A 19,676-nucleotide genomic window follows, 5' to 3' on the forward strand; every position below is an offset into this window, starting at 1 on the left:
TAGAACATTTAGGGGATACTCTTAATGGAAACTTAACCTTGAAGTCTTTGCAATCATTGAGGAGGTAATGGTCATGTGATGCATCATGAACTCGACAGGTTTCTTAGTACATAAACCTTAATTATGCAAATCAACTTAAGTCGCCCAAAGATTTTAAATATTGAAAGTCGATCATGTTCCTTGTGGAATAAATGGAATAGAAAAAAAATGATCATGAAGCATTTGAACTGAAAGACATAGAAATAAACAGCTGTTTGAAATAACTGTTGATGATTGCTTCTCATTTAAGTATATTTATTCAGGTTTCCTGCAGCAAACATCAGTCACTGTCATTTCTTTTAATATTTATTTAATCCAGTATGAATTAAATGGATGCATATGGCTTTGTTTCTGAATCCCTAACAGTCTGTGACTTTATCATAATCTTATCACCAGACACTCTTCTTATGTGCATGACATTATTATGCAGATCAAATTATTTTACAAAGGGTTTTGTGATGCGTCGTGCGCTTGCATTCACAGGTGGAAGCTAAACGACTCTTTCATCACGCCCAGACCGGGGTCTCGTTACTCTCTCATGGGAGGAAACTTACACATCGCACATCTTAATAAACAGGAGGACGTCGGCATCTACCAGTGCATGGCATCGAACTCTTTCGGCACCATCGTGAGCAGAGAGGCCAGCCTTCATGTTGCATGTAAGTATATTCGCAGTTTTTTTTCGTGTCCGGATTTGCCAGTCGTTTCACTCAGTGGAGGTTGGATCTGAAGACTACAATTTGGATTCTGCCCAAACATTGCAGCTGAATCTGGCAATCAGGATTTGCTGTGAGTAATGTAGGTGCTATTTTCACAGTTAATAAGAGAACGTAGATTGAAAAAGGTAATTTAGCCGGTCCTGCTTGTTGATCCTATAACACCCTTGTGAGTATGGCATATATACTGTGAGTAGAAGTGCACTCCTTGGTAGAGTACTTTTATAAGAAAGCTGCAGGATACCGGGTGCAACTTTGGCATGGTTACGTCCAACAAAGCCTTTAATTCAGCATTTGTCAACAGTTTATATTCTTTAGTCTTTTATTGTTTCTCTTCTGTTGTGTTAAGGTCACTCAGATTTGACTTCACTTCATTTGAGTTTAGTTCAGTCTATTCTGCCTTAGAAAAGTAAAAGCTTCATTGAACATCAGACCCTGCGGTTCACTGAAAAGTATAATGCCCCAGTAGAGTTCTCTGGAAATTGTTTGTTGGCAGACCTGAGCTTTTTTAACAAAAACAGCCAGCAACAAGAGACAGCAGGCTCATAATGTTGAAATTATTAATTGAAAACCCAAATGAATGGGCCATTTTTTTATGTCCTTTCATGATTGAATCCTTTGACCCTGATTAAAGCTCCAGTGCTAGTGTTTACTCTGCTAGGTGTTTCTAAACTTCTCACACTGCTGTGATGAAGACTGCAGTCGCGTTGTGGGCTTTGACAGATCCCTTATAGCTGATTCTTTACGGCTTTTATCCATCACATTTTATAAGACCACAGTCTAAGGCATCTCTCGTGGCAAGGTGAACTTGAGTCCTCCACTCTTGATGGGCAGCCCATATCAAATGACAACCCTGATATCTGGGAACAGATGGTGCAGCTAGATTGGATTCTGATGTCTGTTTCTCTGCCACAGTAGACACAGTGATGATCCTTGGCGGGACAGCACCAGAGATATTCATCTTGCAACTATTTGGCAATTCTTTGTCGCAAAGCAGCATTAAATCTTCAGCATATAGAGCAAATCTGTGTGCTGAGTTGCCAGTGGGCTGTTGATCATATTCACATTTCCTATCAATTTTTGGGGACAGGCTTGAACTGTATGTCATTGTTATTGGTCTCATCCATCGCCCGGGCCTGACCTGAGACCTGCTGCTTTTGTCAACGGATGAGGACAAGCATCAGTGGTGATGTGTCGTACATCTTATTTATTGCTCTTGGTTTAACTTAATTAAGTGTGCTGTGTGATTGAGTGGGTTTCAGGTCAAGGGAATCATTCACAGAGGAGCAGTCTGTTATGAAAGTCAGCATCATGTCATTTGTAGCAGACTGTGACTCAGAATTGCTGAAAATGCTTTCTCAGAAATCAAGGGGATTGCACTCCTTCTTCTAATAACTTCAGCAGACAAAGACCAGGTAATGGCGTGAACAGAGTGAATATAAAGATAAACGTTGCACACAGAGCTTTAAGGCACTGCCGCTGAAACAAATCCAGAACAGTGACGGCAGAGTTCTCCTAATTGAATATTTTGCTCTCTTTAACAATGCAATCAGTCTTTGTTGTTGGTGAACAAGATTAAAGTCTTAGATTTGCACCATCTAATGGTTCTAATATCATCAAATTTGTATTTCATGGAAGTTTATTGCATATATAATAATTGAGCTGGCCTACATTTTTAATCCTTTGAAAGATGGATGATGTAACCGTTTCTGTTACCATCTGGTAGGGGCTTAAATCTCTAAAAGTAGAAAAGGGTCCTGATCCTGTTGACAATACACAGTTCACGTTTAAAAGGTTCTGCTTGCCTGCTGGGAGTGCTGGAAGGAATAATTTAGTTGGTGATCGAGCCAGATTAAGTTTCTTAATCCCCAAGGGATGTTTTTTTTTTATGTAAGTGAAAGGATTTCCACTGATGCAAGATGCAACGTTATATAACAGATTGCAAGGCCTGCAAACGAAGCAAAGTGTATTGAATGTGTGTCCTGAAGACGGAACATGGTGCTGCCTAGATTCTTTGCTGCTTATAGAGCCACAAGGGTAACACAGTGTTTAATGAAGGGTGAAATAGCTGTATTTATGACCGCAATCTAGGATGTATTTCCCTTGTATCTCGGTGCCTGTGATTTCTGAGCAGAATTCACGTCTGTAATTGCATACGACATGATTATTTTAATGCCTCCTTCATGGAGATAACCCTGACCGGAGTTGTCTTTAGGTTGTCCATCAGGGCAATATCTTTTGAGTCTTTCAGGGAATTTCTTCAAGTTTTATCATAAAGTTTAATTTGTACTCAAGTATGAAGTTCCTAGATTTTGTGGCCAAAGCTCAAGGTCTCTGTGACCCCACTTTATCCTATTCTTAGAAGCACTTGCAGCGAATTTCATCACATCTGTGACAGATGTTTCCTTAAACTCAAGCATGAATTGATTAGAATGGGGTTCTCGGAGATCAAGGTGTCTGTCAAGTTATTTAAGTATGTGCAGCTTCCTCGCTTGAAATAGACTGATGCGTTTACCCAAAGGTCACCTTCCCCTGTGCTTATACAAACCAGCAATCTCACACATACAATCACTAAGCCTAAATAATGGAGCCACATGTAAATGGCAGCCCACCTGTGGCATAAAGGCAATGCTACGTAAGCTAGCGGCGCAGTGATTTTGAGCAGTCTTCTCAAACAGTCTTAGTTAACAATGACTTTCCTTACAGCCTGTCTTCCTGGGCTTTGCACCATTTCTGCACCATTCTGTGCAGCAGTAACAGCTTATCTTAGCAGTGTAAATCTTAGCAATTTATTGATGCTGTATAGCTCTCCTTTTTTATGGTCTGGGCACAAAGCAGACCTTCGCTTCCACCTGGCTTGCTTTCCTGTCTGACCTTAAAAAAAAGCCGCCAAGAATGAATTTTCTAATTACTTTTTCACACAGACGTGTAATTGAATATGTCGATGGAGTGAATAGCCTTAATAGTTCAATGTCACTGTGACATCATACTGTTCTGCAAAACTGTGACCATAATTTCATATTTATGAGGCAACTAGTTACACTAATCACTACATGTTTTCTCTGCCAGTATAACTGGAAACCCATGGAACAGTTTCATACTTTCTCACAGTCCTTTCTTTGTGCTGCCACTTTTCAAAAAAAGTGAGGACACAGTCTCACAGCTTCTCACAGCTTCTCTGAGCTTCTAAGATTTCCGTGTCTTTCTTTTGTTTGCTCCTCTTATTTCCATCAGCTCTGTGGCTTCTTCACTGCTTTTGACAAGGGTGAAAATTAAGACTTTCTTTTTTTTTTTCTTTTTTTTTTTCTTTTTGCAGAAGAAAGGCCATGTGCACTTAACAGTTGTACTTGTCAAGAGACACCAGCGGTGAGAAATAGGCTCCTTTGATGTTTATCACTCCTTAAATGTCATGCATCACACGCTGTTAGGGTTTTACTCAATGATTCTTCTCTGAGAACAGAGATTGGAGGGGAGGCAAGAAAAGACGCAGACAAAATGAGAGAAGATGACGGTTTCACAGCAGTGGTCATCGCAGTTAGTTATTTATTTGGTTTCCTCATTGGTAACTTGCAATTCATCGTCTGCAAGATAGTTGAACACTTATTATGTAGCAACTAGATAGAAAGAATTTATACTGATGAGTAACCCATCTTTCTACAGTTGAAATAATTTTTTAGTCGCTCTGTTTTTTCATTCTTCAACAGAAAATCATACAGTATAAAACTATTTACTGTAGTGTGAAGCTGTAATTACATAGCATATTATTTATTGCATCAAAAACAACTAAATGTTAATGGCAGTGCTAAAAAGTAAATAAATGGGCTGAGAAATGGTAACACAGTATAATATTTTTATAGCTTGACATCAAACTTATTACCTGGCTAGACTCATACATGATAGTGATGCCAAACTCCACTGAATGTACTAATCTGGAACTTTAACCAGGAAACACTAATCCGCCCTTTTTCAATCTTTTCTCCAACATTAACAAGATTTAAAAAAAAACAGTTATCTTGGCAAGGCACATCATTATGTTATGGCTTTGCATCACATATACTATTGTGTTAGCTAATAGGATTTTATCTTACCTCGACATTTCATCTTAGTCTTCCAGAAGTTTAAAGATGCTCTTTGTTGTCAAAATGCAAAATGGGTGACACATTTGCTGCCAGCATCACATGTGACATTTGTTACTGCAATCCTAAATCCAGGTGTGAGGTGGTAGGTGCAATTTCTCTGACAATAAAAACTCTGTTATGCCTTTTGTCTAATGGCTGGGGAAAAAAAATTGAGCTGCAGTTCTGACAGAGTAGTTTCACTTTTTGGTTTCTCTATAATTTCCTCTTGTTCATTACAATGGGTCACATTGAAAGAGTTAGCCCAAAAATGCAAATTCATATCCAATTTCATGGATCTGAAAACACTCCAAATAGCCTGAACCCTGCCACGGAGAAGCAAAAGGAGGTGCAGTGTGATGGGCTTGATAAGATGATGCACGTGGTGCCGAACAGCTTGGGTTGTCAGGCATTGTTGGCTTTTAGTGCGTCTAGCTCATTTATGCCCCGCTATACACCAAAGGAATACTGATCAGGACAGACTCACTCCCAGTGTGAGCTGAGCACCTCTGTTTTTTTTTCCTAATGTATGAGCCCAGAAATTTTTGAAACATAGTATTATAAATAAATAGAATATATTTATATATCCACCATACTTGCAACAGTTACAGCCTTGCAACTATTTTCTTAACAATGTGAATGCAGTAAGTAGTTCTTTTTTTAGCGTTGTGTAGCCGGTAAATTAAATCACAGTTAGATTGACAAGAAAAGTGACACACTAGTGCGTTTCGAACATTTCACATCTTCTTTCAGAAAAAGAAATTTAAACTGCTTTACAAAGGAGAAAGAGTTTTGCACCTACATTTTATAGTGATCGGGACATTACCATAAAATGTTATTTTTAATTTTCATCATTACTTTTAGAGAATTTAGGGGGGAAAAGTTCCTAAAGGTACATTATTACTTGCTGTGCTCTAATAAAGCCCTACGACGTGGGAGAATAAAGATTTCGAAAAGTTGTATTATAGGAACTATAAGGAAAACGGCTCATTTTGTTTAATATCATTGCAAGTCCACAGGGTGTTATAATTTTTATAATTATAATATTTCTTATCTTTAATAATGTGTGATTCCTCACACTATTAACTGCATCAAATCATTCAAAGTATTTGCAAATGAAGTTGCTGTGATACACTGTCCAGTCCAGCAGTGGTAGTGGCTCTGGCAGGGCATCCAACATCCATTAATTGTACCTTTATCCTCTGAATGATCAGCTGGAGCATATCCTAGCTGACAATGGATGAAAGGCAGGGTGAAGTCAATTACACAGAGACAGACTCACACCTCTGGCCTAAATAGAGCCTAACCTACTGAGCATGTCTGGAAGAATCAACACCCAGAAACACAGGGTACGTGAGTACGTGCAAACAGCACACATAGAGCAGGTTTAAAAGCTCCTGCTCCTGCTGTGAGGCTATCAGAGCAGGTCTAGCTTTAAATGTCATCAGATAGTTGGTTACCTTTCTCACTATAATAATGTAGGAAGTTTAGGTAGATGTAAAAGTTTTGCTCCTTGCTTTTCAGCTTGCTAGCGCTGTCGTCTTAAGAATGATAATCATCCCTACGAGAACCATGGGTGTAAATCATAAAAACTGTTATATCTATCAGGATCCTTCTTTTGCTCGCGGTCAGTCGTTCTTACACTGTGCCATGTTTTGGTATTTAGTATTTATTTATTTATTGTCATTGTCAAGAACAATGAAATTGCGTTTGGGGCTTCCATACAACCCCAAAAAAAGAAGAAAATAATAAATACCCCTTAAAACCCAAGTGTACATATTTAACCCAGTGTGACTCCAATGCAATAAGACAATCCTTAGCAATAATGTTCGTAGAAATTCAGACAAAGACCTGAGAAACATGACAAAATACAACAATGCAACCCATTCAATATTATTGTACTGTGAGATATGATATCAGATATGATAGTTATCTATTTAAGAAAGGGGGGGGGGCAGGAGGGGGAAGAGAATAAAGATATGATGCACCAATGCAGACCAGTTCATTGCTATTAAGAAGTTGGATATGGTTATTGTCCGTGAGAGGGGGGCAGAGAGTTCAGGAGCCTCACAGCCTGTGGATACAGGCTGTTGGCCAGTCTGGATGTTCTGGCCTGTATAGACCTGTACCTTCTCCCTGAGGGCAGCAGATGGAAAAGGTGGCGCGCAGGGTGATGTTGGTCCCGCAGGATACTGTGCACCCTCCTCAGACAGCGAGTGGGGAAGATATTACTGATCTCTGGCAGACTTGTTCCAATAATTCTGCCAGCTTCTTTCACCACCCGCTGGAGTGCTTGCTGATCGGCCTTGGTGCAGCTGGGGAACCACACTAGAAATCCATACGTCAGAACGCTGATGATGGCACAGTTGTAGAAGTTCAACATCAGAGATCTGGGAATGTGTGCGCTCCGCAGTCTCCTCAGGTAGTAGAGGCGCTGTTGGGCCTTCCGTACAACTGAGGTGATATGGTTGCCCCAGGACAGGTCCTCGGTCACAGTTACCCCCAAGAATTTAAAACTGCTCACCCTCTCCACCGCCTCACTGCCAATGAAGAGAGGCAGATGGTTGTTATGACCCCTCTTCCGGAAATCTACAATGATCTCCTTGGTCTTTTTGGTGTTTAAGACCAAGTTATTGTCGTGGCACCATGACTCTAGTTGTTGCACCTCTGTCCTATAGTTTGTCTCATCATTGTTGGATATAAGTCCGAGCACTGTAGTGTCATCTGCAAACTTAACAATGAGATTGGACGCGCAGGAGGAAATACAGTCATGGGTGAAGAGAGTGTATAGCAGAGGGCTCAGAACACACCCCTGTTGACCACAAGGGTGGAAGAGGTGTTCTTACCCACTCTGACACTCTGTCTACGGTTAGTGAGGAAGTCCACAATCCAGTTGCACAGAGAGGAGTTAAGTCCCAGTTGGTGGAGTTTGGGACGGAGTTTGTATGGCCGGATGGTATTAAAAGCCGAGCTGTAGTCTACAAAGAGGAGCCGTGCATAGGTGTTCCTGTGTTCCAAGTGCTTCAGTAATGTGTGCAGCACTGTGGCGATCGCATCCTCGGTTGACCGGTTCTCCCTGTATGCAAACTGGTGCGAGTCCAGGGATGGTGGAAAAGCAGCTCTGATGTGTTTAATGACCAGTTTCTCCAGGCATTTGGCGGGAATGGGGGTGAGTGCCACAGGTCTGAAATCGTTCAGACATGTGACATTTGACTGTTTTGGGATGGGAACGATGGTTGCTGCTTTGAAACAGGATGGTACCAGTGAACAGGACAACGAGGTGTTATATATAGAGGTGAAGACGTCCGCCAGGTCCGCAGCACAGTCTTTTAGCACCCGGCCCAGCACTCCATCCGGCCCGGCCGCCTTCCTGGTGTTAATGCTCCGGAACACACGCCTCAGCTCATGAGTGCTCAGGACCGGAGCAGGGTCGGTTGAGGGGAGAGGGGACAGGACAGGGTCGGTGTTCTCCCTATCAAAGCGGGCATAAAAGAGGTTTAGGTCCTCAGCCAGAGTAGGACTATCGGCTGAGGGTGATGGTGTTCTCCTTTTGTAGTCCGTGATAGCCCTGATGCCCTCCCAGACCTGCCTTGGGTTTGTGTTGTTCTCAAACCTGGCCTCGATACGCCTCCTGTGCTGCTGCTTGGCAGTCTTGATGCCTCTTCTCAGGTTGGCCCTGGCAGCACTGTATGCCTCCTGGTCCCCGGATTTGAAAGCGTTGTTCCTTGTTCGAATAAGTTGTTAAACTCCGTGTGTCATCCAGGGTGGATTATTAGGGAACACACGGAATCGTTTCCAAGTTGTTACATTGTCCACACAGAAACAGATGTAGTCCAAGACAGTGGAGGTGTAACTGTCCAATGCGACACGATTGTCAGTGTCCTGCACCTTGAATACATCCCAGTCTGTGCAGTGGAAACAGTCCTGAAGCATCGGAATAGCATCCTGCGGCCATGTTCTCACGGTTTTGGTTGTAATCCCAGTGCTCTTGATCTTTTGTGTGTATATTGGGTGTAGCAGAAGGGAGAGATGGTCTGACAGAACACTTTGAAAATGTCTGCTGTGAAAAAAGGCTTCATGTCTGCACTCATGTAGGTGTTGAACTCCACATGACTTTCATGTCCTGTTCATGATGGATTGTAATCACGTCCATTTAAAAAAATCACTACATCACTAAAATTTTCATTTGTCCAGTTCCTGCACTAAAAAAAACCCCTAATAACTCTTGTGTGCATTCCTACATCCTGAAACAAGATTAACTAACCTTGAGTCTCCTAAACAAATGCCTTTGCTAATGCAACAGGCATGTTTTCATTCTGACACTAGCCATTATCTCATTGTATAGTCTGAGAAAAAAGCATGCCTGTGAAGTTGTGTTGTTCAGATTCTACTAAATCTCAATATATTCAGTGAAGCCGATAAAATTAGATGAAACTTGTATTTTCGGATCAGCCAGAAACGGTCATTTTTCCAGGCTTACCAGTGTTTTAAATTGCAATGGTCTTAAAGGTTTCGTTTCTGTTCAGTGTGAAATAGATAATAGATGTGAAGAAGAAGAGATTCAGTGAAATTATATCTTATAGTTATTATTTTGTTATGGATTTTTACAGTGATTACTAGCATGAATTATTATTTTTATATAATATGACAGTGTGTACTGCCTAATATAATATAATATAATATAATATAATATAATATAATATAATATAATATAATATAATATAATATTTTCTAGATTGCCTCAGCAGCTTGTGGTAGTATTTATGTCTTGGATGACCAGAAAGAACCTAAATGTTGCTGCATGTAATTGTCAACCATAGCTCATCCTGAGTTTAAGATGGTCACGAAGCATCCATTAAACCTGTCTGTTCCAAATGAAAAAAAAGTTATGATCTGCTAATTAATTTGTGAAAGCCATACAGGAGATTTTCATAAAATCATTTGTGAACCGAAACAAAAGCTCTCAGTTGTGATAACATTCTGCTGGATGCAATTTTTCCATTAGTCACAAGGTCTGAAAAGATCACGCTCTGCTTTTATTTTGCGAACGCTCATCCTACTGTGCTCGCACACAGGAGGTGTCAGTTTTGCATTCTTTCGCCCTGTTTTTGAATTTAGTCTTGATTATGTCATTATATGGCAGCTGCGTATTTGGCTGCTACGCCTGCGATATCTCCAAGAGCCGCAGCAGGCAAGAAAAGGCAAAGTGTTCAAGGATTGCTGTCTCTATTTGCTTTCTCTCAGCAGGTTGTCAACAAGTAATCGGCCTCCATACAAATGATGTTTCAGTCTTAGTCATTTAATTGTTGCTGGTCTGTGTGCAGTGGATGAAACACAGAAAGTGATAACAATACGCCGTTCCAATTAAATTCACTCATGTGTGACTTATACTTGAAGAATTGCTTTCTGCTCCAGTCAGAAGTGTTTAGGACTTTATAGAACCATGTCTGCATTTATGCAAAACTACCACCAGTATTTCACAGCAGGCATGCATATCATATAACACCGTTAAACTCTGGTCACTTGCCGTGCGCTAACTAGATATGAAATTATTGAGCAACCACATATATGAGTTGCAGTGCATTTCTTTATTTTAGCTCTATAAACACCCAGACTTGTTGTGTTTGTGTGCTTATGGCTTTCATGAAAAATGAAATGATTACTTTTGCTTTATTGCTTTTGTGTTGTGGTAAACAGACTTGGAGAATTTCAAGACTCAGAGAAGAAGTCCAGTGAGGGTTCGTGAAGGTCAAGGAGTGGTCTTGCTCTGTGGCCCTCCCCCCCACTCTGGAGGTAAGATGGACTGCTCTCAATGTTTTTTCCATTTCATTTCATTTTCTTTAAATATCCTTTAATATCCTCCTTACATAAATCTGTTTTTTTTTTCTTTTTTTTTACTAGAAACGTAGAAATACTGTGGTATCATCTCTCTGATTCCTTATCTTCTCCTTTACTTGAACAAAGTGGAAGTAGTGTTTGCGTTCTCCAGCTCAGATCCCCTGTCTGTTTGTCTGTGTTTTTAAAGTCAGCGAAGTGAGTTATTTTTACTTTGGGACACTCTGGTCTGTCAGCCTGATTTTCAATGGGGACGAGGAAAATCTTTGGCATACAGACTGGAGAGGCTGACTGCGGCTGGGGTCCCGCCAGGCTGAGTAATTGAGCCTCTCTCTGAAGATACCTTGCTGGCTTCACATCATCTGCTTTCATCTATGACATTATCAATGCGAGCTAGCATCCAGTGCTATTAACTCCTACACACCGGTCTTAAGATTGACTTTTGCCAGTAAGGCTGAATGTAATTATCCACTGCGTGGATGTAATGTTAGTGCACATGACAGAGGGTTTTACTGTAAATATAATAGTATTGTCCTGCTGCCAGTCACAGGTTAGTTAAAAATTAAATTGTGAAACAGAGGAGAGGTTTCAGGCTTACTTCGCAATACACATTAAGTCAGCTGATCAAGTTGTTTCACTAACTCATCTACATGAGGCATTTCGTAGCAGGTATAGAAGATGTGGCAGTTGTCTGGCTTGAAATGTAATCTCCACATTTTGACTTTTTTCTCAAAGTAGTATTTCAACTTTAATCTCGAAATTTCAACTCTATTCCCCAAATGAACACTGTTTATGGCCCTAATACTTTGTAGTACAAGTACGCCAAGTTTTACATCCAGATGAAGTTGCAAGTCCTTAATTTTGGGACTGGAATGAAAGACATTGTTAAGGTGTTGGTTTTTAGACGATAACCCTCATTTATGCTACTGGGGCGTTAAACCTGCAGAACAAACGGAGCTATTTTGTCTCATTCATTTGCAAACTGAAGAGAAGGCCTATATTTGTTGTGCTATGTTTAGTGTTTGAAATGAGATGTCTCACCTTGTCGTAACAAGACAAGTTAAAATAATGAGCCATATGCACACAACTGGCAGACTTGAAATGTAATAGCTCTTTTACAGACAAGTACTCTAAGGTGTCCACAAGCCAAAATACACATTCTGAACAGCAGCATTGTCTGGAGTGTTGAGCTGTAATAGCAGTGTCATGACGGTGTCCAAAAATATTTTGGAAAAAACTGGGCACAGAAATCTTAATCCAGTAGTTTATGCATTATGTAGAAGACAGCAGCGCTTGTTTAATCAGGAAGATATGCATATTTGTCTCGAGTTTCAGCTACAGCACCATCTGTAGTAAAATCACCTGCCCAATGTCTCACTGTGAGTGCTTTGACTACCTTTTGTGGGCAGTCTTCTCTTTGGGTAAGAGGACAAAAATGAGGTTTTAATTAATCCTGACTGACGTCTCCTTGTACTGATTGTATGTACAGTCACCTAATCAAAAAGACATTTACATTCATTTACTTAAAAAAAGGTATCGATATGAGTCACATACAGAAGTATAGACTTCAAGCTTTAATTCATGGGGCTTTACAAAAAACTTGCATTAGCTATTTAGGAATTACAGTCATTTTTGGTTACAGACCACATTCATACAAATTCAAATTTAATTGGACTATTGCCTGACAAGCAATTTCATGGCCAGGTGAGGTCTGGTCCCTTTCACTGGTATTTCATGACAAATGAGCACATTCAAAGTATTGAATTTGTATTTTATAACTTTTCACTGTAATTTTAAATATTAGACCTAAAGAGCTGGCAGAACAAGTGAGGGAGGCAATTATTTGGCTTAAAAGAAACCCCACAAGATGGGAAAATAAAACTTTGGGAGTGACTAAATCAACAGAATGTTTTACATTCTTAAAAATAATAAACAAACCTCAGTAACATCTAAAAGCCTTAGGTAGCACAGAATAGGAAGTCCAGATTAGTATTAAATCAGTTCATCTATCTATCTATCTATCTATCTATCTATCTATATATATATATATATATAAAATTATGTCTGCACTGAAAGTCTGCACTTGAACCATACAATAATTATAATACATAATCCAGCTTTATTTACATTAACAGCAGCTGAGAGTTTCACTCTCACAATATGCGAGATACGTGAGAAATCTTACAATATGTGCACCTTTTAAAAGCTTTTGGAACATGGTAATTTTTCTTCGCATGCGTAGAGTGTTACTCTTTTAGTTTCACAGCTTTTGTAAAAAAATAGATATATGTATGTTATGCCTTATTTTTATTACGAGTGAAGAAATACATTGTTTTTACTTTTAACTAACAGATGGTGAAATCAGCAGGGGTTTCTGTACTGTACTCTGTACTACTTCTGTACTCATCTTTGTGACTCCGCTCCCATTTATCACCAGGGTACCATTTCATTTGAATTAGAATCCGAAATATAACATCTCTGATTATAAACTCCTCTGCATGACATTCAGAAGGTTCTCTAGTCTTCTGATGTTTCACTTTGTTCAAGAACTCCAGCTGCTTTGTTGTGACTGTGATCTCGGATCTTGTGACAACATCATTTTTCATAGATGTTTGCTAAGATGAGTGCCAGCATGTTTGGCTAAAAAAAATTACTAAATCATTGGAGATATGGTGGTGGTGATGTGGGGGGTTCCTTCAGGCAAATGTAAATAGATTTATTCTGTGATTCTATTCAATAATTCATGTTGATATTGTATGTCAATTTTTCCCACATGCAATCTTTTTTAGATAAACTCCACACGCCTTTCTTACTCTTTCCTACGTGACGCCCATCATTTGGGACTGGAGTCCTGAAGCGATTGTTGTCAGTGTGTTACATTGTACCAAGCCCATATCTGTCACATCCAGTCTCATACAGAGTCTTTACCTACTTTTAAAAAGGAATGATAAGTAGATGCACAGCAATGGCATGACCCATTTTTTTAAATTAAGCTAAATGCAGTCTACCTACCTACCTACCTACAAATTCCCTTTGCATGGGCCCCAGCCATACAGCCCTAGGAATCCGCTGATGATGATCTGGCAACCCTCAGTCACCAGGGGAAATGTGTATTCCCTAAGGGGTTGGTGACCAGTTGCTGGAGGCTGATGGCAGCTGCCATGTGAAATAGGTTGCAAAAAGGGGCTAAACAGAAGTACAAGACGGAGCACCACTACACAAAAACTTGTTTGCCTCGGCATACTGCAACATGTAGTTGAATGATAATTGTGGCAAACAAGAGAAACTACTTTCTGGTGCAGCCTCCGAGAGCCTCAGTCTATAAATGGCATGGATAAATAACAAAGCAACATACCTCACGAAATAATTAGCAGTCACTAAGTGAGAGATAGTAAGGCTTTTATGTACAACAGTTAACAAGCCAAGTACTGGGATACACTAACCACTAATGCATTAACACAACACATAACATGAGGCTTTCAGGCAAGCTGCCCACTCTAAATCACAGCTACCCTGAATAGTGTGGTGTGGGCTATCATTTAATGAAGTGAGTGACGACATGGAGCAAGCCTGAGTACTGGGGCAGCAGTCTATTCAGTCTGGGTGGAAGGTTGGATGAAGGAAGGAGTAGGCGGAACAACTGGCTGAATAGGAACCAAGTGGAGACACCAATTCAGCACACACGCTATTTTTTTTACTGAACAAAACAGGCTTTATTAGAATAATTGGTGAAGAAGTGCACACACCCAAGGCTGCACCAGCTAAAGTAATTATCGTGGTTTTATAAACATGTCAAATGGATGAGCACATTTTTTATGTTAACATTTGTTTTGCCTATTTATTAATTCCTCAACAACTAACTGCAACAAAGAACCTGCTGGATAAAAGCCATTAAACATTTCTTGAAAAGTTTCTATTTTGAATATAATAATACTCCAAAATAATGTTGAAGTAACTCGTAACTCTTGCTAGAACAGGCATCTTTCAAGTAAACAGAAATTAATTTTTTGGTTTTCTGATAAATTTCTAAACTGCTGCTGAATGAAATAAACACAATCAAATAGAATGCGGGACATGTCTTGTGATAATGTGAAACAGAGGGATCTCCAAAAAATCCAATTTTCATATTAAGTGCTTTCAGACTGTCACAACATAATTTTATAGTGGTGTAATTGCTATACTTGGTCAAATTCATTTCAGCTGGGCCAGTTTGTTTCTCTGCTGTTTTCTTTGCATTTGTCCAAACCAGTAATGTACAAATAGACTGATAGCCGTTCTAGAGGCCTTGCCCAGTGCCTGTTATACTCTATTTTCTGGCAACGTTTTGTCAAATTCAGCTGTCATCATGGATAATAGCGATTGACGGAGATGTTAAGATGTGCTATAGGATGAATCACCTTCAGTTTTATGACATATTCGCTGAAAGGGTAGCTCACAGTATGCATGAATGCTTACACATTCATACATATCCACACACGCCCACACATTCTCGTCTTGGTTCGGCTGCTCATTTTCACTGCATGGCTATATTGTACCTGATCTAGCTGTTCAAATTAGATTAGGTTCACTGGAGAAATTTGGTTTGATCTTGTCAAATATATATATATAAAAAAAGATTATTTAGAATAAAAGAAACAAAAACTTGAAAATTGGTAAGGTCTGAAAAATGAATATGCAAAGACATATAATGGGATGCTCTATGGCTCTGTGGCTGTATTGTTTTTCATCTGATACAGAAAATCCTGACTGGCATTTAAATAGACTGCCATAGTGTTGGAAAGTAAGGCATGTTCTCATAAAGGGTGACAGGACATAATTCACGATCAGCAAAAAATGTGGTCTTGGACACGGATCTGCCTCATCTCTCCTGTAAAGGATTTCAGTGCCCCATGCATGATTCAGGAAGCCATTATTTCACTTTAACGACGCCTCGAAACCCTTCAGACCGCAGCAGGAAGTAGTGTGGTGCAGCCAGGATGTTCTAAAGCTGAAAGAGAGTGTTGATGCACGTTTCGAAATGATCGAAATATTGTCAAGTGTCCAAGAGGGGCTCCGACATAATTCTTTCCCTGTGCTGTACTGTATTAGCATTAGACGTCACTCTGTATCATCTTTTGCTTTGAGACAGTTTGAATGGCTGTTCTGGTTAGTCCAGGACCTAATGCATCTGACCTCCTTTCCCTAATGGAAATGGGCCTTTCAGATTTACTCAAGGCTGAAATCACTTGTTTTGTCAACCCAGTGCATCTCGTCCAAAACAGAGGGGGCTCGCTGGCTAGTAACAGCCCACATTGCTTGCAGGGATTTTTCCCGTGTGCATGACCTAAGCCTTTTCAGTGAGCTTTTGTATTATGAATACAGAGAGGAAGCCATGGTTGATGGTTGTTTCTGTTGAGGTAAAAGATTTGTGAGAGTAAACTTTGACACAAAGTTGAGCATGTACTTTTCTTTGATATAATACACACTTGTGCAAAAACCCACTCTTGATTCAGTATGTCCTTGGCCTGTCATGTTCCATTTCTCTTTCCTCTTCTCAGATCATTAAGGGGGAATTGATGCTGCCTGTTCATTATACAAAGGCTAAATGGAAACAAAATGAAAATCTGCCACTCACTGTCAGTCATGATTGCATTATTCCATTACTGCCCATCCATAGTAGGCTCTTAAGTCAAATCATAAGATACAGCCAATGGTGCTTTCCAATTTCTATTTCCTGCTTCCTTTTCTCACCATAAATCTTTAACTAACCAATTAGTAATCTCTTATTTGCTGTTCACTGTGTCACGCTTTGCATCTACAGAGGGTATTGTTTCAAAAACAGACATTAAATATACATGGAAATGCCTGGATGAGAGCTGGCATGTATTATTTATGAGAGAGGAGGATATTTCAATGATTCCCTTTGCGGTTTGAATGGATAGAGCTAGAATTTATGTTTGGTAAGTCATAGAGGCTAGGAGATGCCTTAAAAGTGAAGTGCTATGGCTATAATTAAATGATTAGTTCAATGTTATGGGAAATACACCTCTTTGCTTTCTGGCAAAGAGTTATGAGAGAAGAACAATCCCACTCTTAAATATAAGCGTACAGTCAGAAGGTTGTTAGCTTAGCTTTGCTAAATAATTCAAAATACAAGTTCAATTCAATTCTATTCAGTTCAATTTTATTTTTATTTATATAGCACCAAATCACAACAGCAGTCGCCTCAATTGTAAGGTAAAGACCCTGTAATATTAGAGAGAAACCTCAACAATCAAACAACCCCCTCCGAATAAGCACTTGGCGACAGTGGGAAGGAAAAACTCCCTTTTAAGAGGAAGAAACCTACAGAAGAACCAGTTGGGGGCAGTACTTGTTTTTGTCTGAATCAAGTTTTTTAAAAATATGCACTTGTCCATATTTCTGTTATTCACTAATTACTGACTATTTCATGTATTTAATTTTTTGAAACATGAGGTAATATGTATGGTGGTAACAAATTCCATGTACATTATACAGTATGCTCAAAAGGTAAATCCAAAGAAGAAGCCACACACCAAGGCCAAAAAAAGAGGGCGCTTACACACATGATTTTACATACTGTAAAAATTATTTCTCATATTGGAGTTCTGGGCATCACTGACACATTCTTGGAGAGAAAGGTGTGATTGAAATATGTGGTCCGAGTTTCAATCTGCAGTTGTGTTGATCACAAGGTCAGGCTGTCCTTTACTCCTCCAATGCATATAAAAATCTGCTCTGTGCTTGGTAAAAAGGGAACACCTTCACATGCTCATTATACAGGAACTCAAACAAAAACTCACTTACAGGGTCACAGGAAAGAGGCTGGCATAATTACAGGGAATATAAAACAGACTAAGTTAGTGTAAACATTTCTAGAAAGGTGTTAGTTAGGAATGTTCTCAGAGGTACTCTGACCAAAGAAGCGACAGATACTACTTTAAAAGTGCCTACAACACACAGTATGAAAACAGATGTGCATTTTTTATAAAGTGCTGAAAGTTGTTTTATGTCTTTGCTTATATTTATTTACCTACATATTAATAGAAATTGGCTCAGCTTTCATCAGTTTCTGTGATGATTGTCTTTGCTGGTTTTCCAACTCCTTAAAAAACTCTTAAGCTTAAAACTCTTGAAATTCTTCCCTTCTCCTGGCAGTTTTTCACCTTAATAACTCTCTTAAGGGCTAAGATGCCATTATCTTTACCTGGATTTCCTAGCTGTGTACAGGGATTTTTTGAAAATGTCATAATTTTAGGATTTTTCTTTGCATTTTACCACTCAGCTCTCAGATTAGGGCCCTACAGGTTGCATCTGGCGAGACGTCATGCCAGTTTCCTGTGACTAGGAGTTAAAGAAGAGAATGCAGGTGACCAGGGTAGTACGAATAAAATAATCAAAGCTGTTACACACGTTGTCAAGATTATGATCTCTGTATCACTTTGTGATCTGCAAGGTTAGCAGTAATATGCCAAAGCCCACACATCCTCTTGACCCCTAATGAGCAGAAGTGAAGAATACTGAGTCAGTAGATGAGTGTCCGACTCACATCTCAATTATTCCCTGTACTGTAGTGCAGAATCATCACTTAGACAAGTTTTTACCAACAGCCAAGATTGCTTTTGGGAACAGGGATGCAATATGGTCCAGAGCAATCTATCCTAGTGTCAATATGTCAAAACACCATCATTCCTTTTTTATAATGTTGCTGATTGTTAGTGCAAAGCCTCTCTGACTGCACTCCATTTGGTTGATAGTACTGGGAGGCTTTTCCAGAAGCTTGTTATCATGGATGATGAATAGTAGACGAGGTGGCACAATACCAAATAACCAAATCTGTAATAAATTGGTTTTATTGGGCGTTGAACTGTTTTTTTATGCAGGAGGTGCAGCTTAAAGTTTGATTTAGGGCCTTCCGTAGCTACATAACAACCACAAGGGGAGATGCTTTTTTTTCTGTGTACATCCACTGTTGCTTAATTGAATTCTTATTGGATTATAAATCCCAGAAAGAAAAGGTTAGTCAAATAAAGAACAGGAAATAAAAATTAAACAGCATACGTAAAATTAAGGATGGTCCACTTACAGTTGAATTTTACTTTAAGCTGGGTTTAAATCGGGAAAACTCACTTATTATGTGTTATTATGGATTCCTATGACAGAATTCTTACTCTCTGAATAGCAAATTATTCATATTCACAGCATCATGACTTCAGATTAGTGGACGTATGAAACTTTTACCATATTGAGGACATTTATTCAACAGTGAGTAAGAGTAATTGCGCTTCAATTATAAATTGTGTTTTTAATCAAGGAAGGCTGGTGCTCAGTCCAATCCACTAATTGCTTTATCCCTGAAGGCATCCACTTACCCTCTGAAGTGACGAGGCTGCTGATGAAGCACACATTATCTGTATATGGGTGTAGGCGATGCTCAAACACAGCATGTGTTTTTCATCTGCTGCTTTTTGATTGCGTTCACAGAACTTAGCTTCACATGGATCTTCAATGAGCACCCCTCGTATGTCACCCAGGACACGCGGCGATTTGTGTCCCAGAAGACGGGCAATCTCTACATCGCGAAAGTGGAACCCTCTGATGTGGGGAATTACACCTGTGTAGTCACCAACACGGTCACCAAAAGCAGCGTTGAAGGTCCACCAACACCTCTGGTCCTGCGCGTTGATGGTATGAAAGAAGCTATTTACTAAAAATACACACAGGGACTGTGTTTTGAGACATGTAAAATTGAGAAAGGCTTTTTTGTTTTTTAATTAAATTATAACTGACTTTCATTAAAACTTGGCAATTTTCACAGCCAAGTCTGAGAGTGTTTTCAGAGTGTTTTGATATTCTCTGATCTGATTGTTGAAAAGATGGAAACACTATTGTCAAAGTCAGATGAATTTATTTTTATACATTCCAGGCACGGCAACCTCTTTGCACTGTGCATTTCATGATGTTATTTTGG

The 19,676-nt window shown here is 39.5% G+C and overlaps 1 protein-coding gene across 2 annotated transcripts in view; it reads left to right on the forward strand.

Annotated features, from left to right (window-relative positions):
• The window catches only part of cntn3a.1 (contactin 3a, tandem duplicate 1), a 77,567-nt gene that overhangs the window by 27,022 nt on the left and 30,869 nt on the right, over positions 1–19,676 (forward strand). For both annotated transcript variants that reach the window (XM_082518233.1, XM_082518234.1), the window contains 3 exons: positions 523–698; positions 10,568–10,663; positions 19,190–19,393. In XM_082518233.1, coding sequence (XP_082374359.1) covers positions 523–698; positions 10,568–10,663; positions 19,190–19,393 — 476 coding nt within the window. The remainder of the gene's footprint in view (positions 1–522; positions 699–10,567; positions 10,664–19,189; positions 19,394–19,676) is intronic.

Source organism: Aulonocara stuartgranti (assembly GCF_965226115.1).
Source record: "Aulonocara stuartgranti genome assembly, chromosome: 20".
Lineage (NCBI taxonomy): Eukaryota > Metazoa > Chordata > Actinopteri > Cichliformes > Cichlidae > Aulonocara > Aulonocara stuartgranti.